The sequence below is a fragment of the Palaemon carinicauda genome, chromosome 8, assembly GCF_036898095.1.
Source record: "Palaemon carinicauda isolate YSFRI2023 chromosome 8, ASM3689809v2, whole genome shotgun sequence".
Taxonomy (NCBI): Eukaryota; Metazoa; Arthropoda; class Malacostraca; order Decapoda; family Palaemonidae; genus Palaemon; species Palaemon carinicauda.
The window spans coordinates 79,172,952-79,179,505 of record NC_090732.1 but is presented as its reverse complement, the minus strand read 5'-3'; the positions used below and the strand labels follow the sequence as shown (position 1 = coordinate 79,179,505).

At 31.5% G+C, this 6,554-nt stretch overlaps 1 protein-coding gene across 1 annotated transcript; it reads right to left on the bottom strand.

Annotated features, from left to right (window-relative positions):
- Positions 1–1,319: 1,319 nt before the first annotated feature.
- LOC137645332 (KRAB-A domain-containing protein 2-like) lies at positions 1,320–1,625 on the bottom strand. Its single transcript, XM_068378145.1, has one exon. The coding sequence runs from the start codon at positions 1,623–1,625 to the stop codon at positions 1,320–1,322; it is 306 nt and encodes a 101-aa protein (XP_068234246.1).
- Between the last annotated feature and the right edge of the window lie 4,929 nt (positions 1,626–6,554).

Here is a 6,554-nt window from a genome sequence, read left to right as displayed (position 1 = left end):
ATGAAGAGGAAAACATTAGAAGCACAACACGACTCAAATTTTTTTATTAACAGTTAAAGAAGATCTTTTGTTACTAAGAGTTAAAGATATATACGGTGCCTTCAGAGGCGAGACCGTTTTCAACTATCTTCTCTCTCTCTCTCTCTCTCTCTCTCTCTCTCTCTCTCTCTCTCTCTCTCTCTCTCTCTCTCTCTCTCTCCTCAACTCATCTCTGTAATTATCATGTTAGCCCCTTAAACTGAATACACCGAAAAGGTTTAATTCTAAAGCATAGTCCTAACCAAGAGCAATCAATAGCTCTAGTAAAACAAATATATTGACCATCGGCGCTGGACATATTGAAAATTTATTATACAATATATATATATATATATATATATATATATATATATATATATATATATATATATATATATATATATATATATATATATATATATATATATATATATATATATATATATATATATATATATATATATATATATATGTATATGTATATATATATATATATATATATATATATGTGTGTGTGTGTGTATATATGTATGCCTATATATACATACATACATATATATATATATATATATATATATATATATATATATATATATATATATATATATATATATATATATACAGTATATATATATATATATATATATATATATATATATATATATATATATATATATATATATATATATATATGTGTGTGTGTGTGTGTGTGTGTGTGTGTGTGTGTGTGTATGTTACCGGCAATATGTGAAATTGCGGTATTCTATAGAATGCCTAGGAAATGTATAGAATGACTGATGGTTTTAAGCAAAGTGTGAAAAATCAGTTTACGTAAACATTTTGCATACTTTTTCCGAGGCATTCTATACAATTCCTAAGCATAATATAAAATGACAAATATCGTTTAGGCAAAGTGTCAGAAGAGCACAAAAAAAAGCCTTTATTCATAATTACGTATTTTAAAGTGGAAGGAATACGAAATAAAGCATATGATGTTCATACCGAAAAACAACGACAGCAGAGCTGAGATGGAAGTATTTGCTACAGCAAGTAAGACAGGAATGACACAGAATTGTACTGTACTTAATTTTCTTCTTTCACACAAAAACACACTTCATATTTTGGCACTTTGGTCTTGCATATTTATATTTCAGGAATTAGTGAAGAATTGATAAATAATAAGATGGTGTTTGAGGCCTACTTTAGCTTTGCAGCCAAAGAGAGCTTCAGCTTCGTATGGGGATTTTTTAATCGCAGAATGAAAAGCTCTGTTCTTCATGGGTTCGACGAACCTTAACCCCTCACTCCAGCGGCCAGTTTTTTTCATCTTGCATCCAAGCACATGGCATATTTTCTATGTCCTGGTTAGCTCTTTCGACGCTTTGTGAGTGGCGCAGCTTACCATGGACGATCTTCAAGGTGGGCCAGTACTCCTTTAGGCTGCTTACCATATTGTTTGCTAATTCCCTGCCGTTATCGGACCGTAGAATCGTCGGAGCACCAAGCAACGTAAATATGTCTACGAGCTGGTATGCTACTTCTTCTGCCCTCTTTGTCTTCAGGACCCCGAGAACCACGAACTTGGCGAGATGATCTTGATACACCATTATAAACTTGTTTTCCTATCAGGATGGGATTGAAAGTCGATGAGATCGACCTGACAACGGGAGTTGAATTCAGAATAAACTTTTGGCTTGACCGCAACACGTTTTTTACGCCTTTTTGTTTTTTTCTGGCAAGGTTCACAAAGGTTAATATACAGTTCAATATCATGACGGATAATATTCACGTATTTGGGTGAAAGTTCTTTCAACATTCTGTCCCGTCCTCGATGACCAATAGCCAAATGGGTCTTATGAAATACGTCAAATAACTCGGAGTCCGTGACGTAAAACTGAATGGCACTCACACCTTCTTTAACGGGGTAGATCAACTTACACTTATTTTCCACCATCATGACATCATTGTTTCACCAGCCAATAGTCCCGTGGTTCTTTCTTAATGGTCGTCTATGCCTTTTTCACATCGTCCACTAATTTTTGGTAGCTAGTTTCGGTTAAATAAACGCAGTTTTTAGCAGCATTGGCTCTTACTTTAGATAACTTATCGTAGAACCGTTGTTGCATATCAACATGGCGTGATTCCTGTCCGGGCACAACATTCCCTTCCGACATGGTCACACAGCAATCCAAGGGGAAACGTTATAGGAGAACGTCTGTGGAATCTCAGCCAGATGATATACACTGACATCGTGAGAAGAATTATGGCAATATTGTCTGTGATATGGTACTGGATTCTCGTACCGGCAATACGCTGTCTTACAATAACGTTCATCACTTACATGCTTCGATCGCCATCATCAAACAACGACCCAAGCTCCACTGCCAACATCAGTGGCATGAAAAATGGCGGAGGTAGGCCAATTACATACTTTGCCGCATGGTAACTCGGCATTCTATAGAATGCCTAGACAATGTATTAAGTAGCAATCATTTCATACCTTGCCTAAAACCATCAGGCATTCCATACATTCCCTAGGCATTCTATAGAATGCCGCATTTTACACATTACCAATAACATATATATATATATATATATATATATATATATATATATATATATATATATATATATATATATATATATATATATATATATATATATATATATATATATATATATATATGCGTGTGTGTGTACAAATAAGTTATACATCTTAATGATGACATAGGTGATAAGATGGTTTTGTTGAGATCTGAAATTTGTTTGCAAATACTTTTTCCTACCTATAGACATCTGCTCATGATCAATTATATAACTAAATAGCAGGTGTCAATAAGGTTAGAATATCTTCAAAAACAATAAAAACGATACAGCTTACATGCCATATATGGGCAATATTCAAATTATCACCATAACTTTCTATCATAATGCATGACTCTCTAAGATTTCATTCTAAGATGTTATTAGAAAATCTGTTGGAGATTATTTTATTGCCATACAAAGACTCATGTCCATACAGTAACACCAATCTCACTAAATTGATATATAGCCTGATTTTTACATGCAATTTCAGACGAATTGATTTCCAAATTTTACTTGACATAAACATTGTCTGTTCATGTGACGGGCCTAGAGTAGGTTGTGACTTAAAAGGCGAGATGAAAGCAACTGAGTACCTTTATTACAGATCATCGAGTTTATATACACACCAAGTCCCGGCAAGAAGGTCACAAAATACAACAGGCTATTTCTTGTCCAACCGGCAACCGGTTCTGTTAACAGTTAACAAAAGAAAAGCAGACAGGCTGATACAAGTTGCTGTCAGTGCAAGGGGAGAGCGAAGATACAAAGTATAATATATACAAAAAGGAGAAATGTCATTACTATGTACGATCGTGTAACACATGGGTGGTCCAGTTTCCTTTTTCTCAATCTTTCTCTAAACTCAGATTCTAAATACCCTGTATTGGACATCATAGTTACAAAATACTTTAATAATTTTACATCAATAATTCTCTCTCCTTCCAATAATACTTCAACTTCCATTGCATACTCCATTCTCATCATCTCTGTCTTTCTCCTATTTATCTTGAGGCAAACCTCCTATGACATTTCATGCATTCTGGTAATCAAGTATTACAAATCCTGTGGTGTTCAGCAACAGCAGCATAATCTAGGTATGATAATTTCCTATTACCAATCCAGTCCAACCCCTCTCCACCATCTCCAACTGCTCTACACATTACAAAACCCATGAGGATAAAGAAACATATGCTGTAGGTAACAATACATTCCCTTAGAATACTCCGCCATGCAATTGAAATTCTTTTGATAAGACTCCACTAACGTTAACTTTGCTCATGAACAACCTTAATCCAATTTACATATCTGAGAGGAACTCCATAATAATGCAGGACTCTCCACAAAGATGACCGGTACACATTATCAAATGCTTTTTCATAGTCCACAAATGCCATCGAAAGTGGATTTCTATATTCTACGCATTGCTGTACAACATCTCTCAAAATGAAAATTTGGTCAGTACAAAGGCCTACTTTTATATATATATATATATATATATATATATATATATATATATATATATATATATATATATATATATATATATATATATATATATATATATATATATATATATATATATATATATATATATATATATATATGTTTAAATATATATATATATATATATATATATATATATATATATATATATATATATATATATATATATATATATATATATATATATATATATGTCTGAGAACTACAGTATGAAGCATGAAGTAAAAATAATGGAAGAAGTTATGAATTAAAAGCTCAAGATAGAGACGACGGACGAAATCTAACCGAGGCCCTTTGCGTCAATAGGCATAGGAGGAGATGGCGAATTACAAAAATTCCTGAGCTCCAAAACTCACTAGCTGTATATTACATTATTTGATACACAAGGCAAAAAAAAAAAACCTCCGAGCTCTAAGAATATTACGCAACTCCCAGACGATAATATACATGAGCACTGAATATCTAAGGGTCTCTTTACTCTACTCTAAAAAAAAAAATGGGTGATTACTTTACATTTAACGGGAACTTTTCTTAAATCATCCGCTTACTTCGGTTCATAGTCAGGGGGTACAGCAAAGCACTGAGAAAAAATATTGGTGATCGAAATGATACACACATTGCAAAAATAAATGTATTCTAGATAAAATGACTAATTCAAACAAATTAACACCAAAAATAAATCACTCGAAATATTAAATCTGAACTAAACCTTAGACTAAGACAAAAACAAAGACACTACAAAAATATTATACAATCACTTGTTTCACTAGAAATTAATATATAAAAGTATTTAATTTTGACAAATAATGAAAAAGTTGACAATTTAATACCATAGAAAATAAATTCAATTTAAACTTACATATACCTAACTGTTACTCTTATGTCCTTAGGCTTATACAAGGTTACCGAACGGTTAAGCAAAAATAATTACACTTCACTGTTTAACCTAGTCTCACAGGGCCAGTTACAAAATTTATACTAAAAAACGTACTTATATTAACACACTACACTTTTAACTTAGTCACACAACAATATCACCAATGTTTGAACAACACTATAAGCGGTATATGTTGGAGAGAATTCACGATTCACGTTTTGAGAGGAATTATATAGTGGCTGATAGATGCATTGCTAGGTCCTTATATATATATCATCTTAATTCATTCTAGAAATTTCAAGTAAATCATTCTCGTGGCGTAGGGGCATGGCTCTAGCAGCGTAAGATTGCCAACATAGTAATTTTAATGTCTCTTCCAACCATGTGGAAACATAATGCAATCCCTAGTGTGTGTTATTCAGCATACCTTTTAACAAGTTACATAAGACTTTGAAACAAAACTACGTGAAAGGAAAATTTAATTCTTTAAAATAACGTGAATTTACATATACAAAACTGAATGAAAATACAACTGAAGTAATGACAAAAGTCTTATGTAATTTACATACATTACTTAATCCTACTTGAGTGGAACTCACTTTACGAGATGGCTATACTTCTCTTAGATACGAAATTAATATATGTTAATAAAATTTTCATGAAGACCAGCTTTGTAAGAATATATATATATATATATATATATATATATATATATATGATCTCTAAATTATGTAAGTTTAATACATTTTTAACAGAAATTTCCTACTAACTTTGTTGTATTGTCGCTTACCTAGTTTCTTCTGTTAATATTACTTTGTAACTGCTTTCGAAAGGCTTTTAATCGTGTGCCTTCTGATCAAAATTGCAGACCATCCATTTAAAAAAAAAAAAGTGGAATTCGCTAAGCTACTAGACAAACCTCTTGGTTAAAGGCAGGATTCATCAAAAACATCAATGCACACACACAGACATATATATATATATATATATATATATATATATATATATATATATATATATATATATATTTATATATATATATATATATATATATATATATATATATATATACATTTATATTTATATTTATATATACATGTATTTATATATATATATATATATATATATATATTTATACATTTATATTTATATTTATATATACATGTATTTATATATATATATATATATATATATATATATATATATATATATATATATATATGTGTGTGTGTGTGTGTGTGTATATCATACTTATTATATCATCTATGCCTATTGACGCAAAGGATCTTTGTTAGATTTCAACAATCGTCTCTGTCTTGAGCTTGTAAATCAATACTTCTCCATTCGTCATCACCTACTTCACGTTTCATAGTCCTCAGGCACGTAGGTCTTGGTCTTCCAACTCTTCAATTGCCTTGTGGAGCCCAGTTGGAAGTTTGGTGAACTAATTTTTCTTGGTGTGTGAGAAGAGCATGACGAAACCATATACATCTGCCCGTCATCATGATCTCAGTCACATATGGCACTCGAGTAATCTCTCTTATAGTTTCATTTCTAATCCTATCCTGCC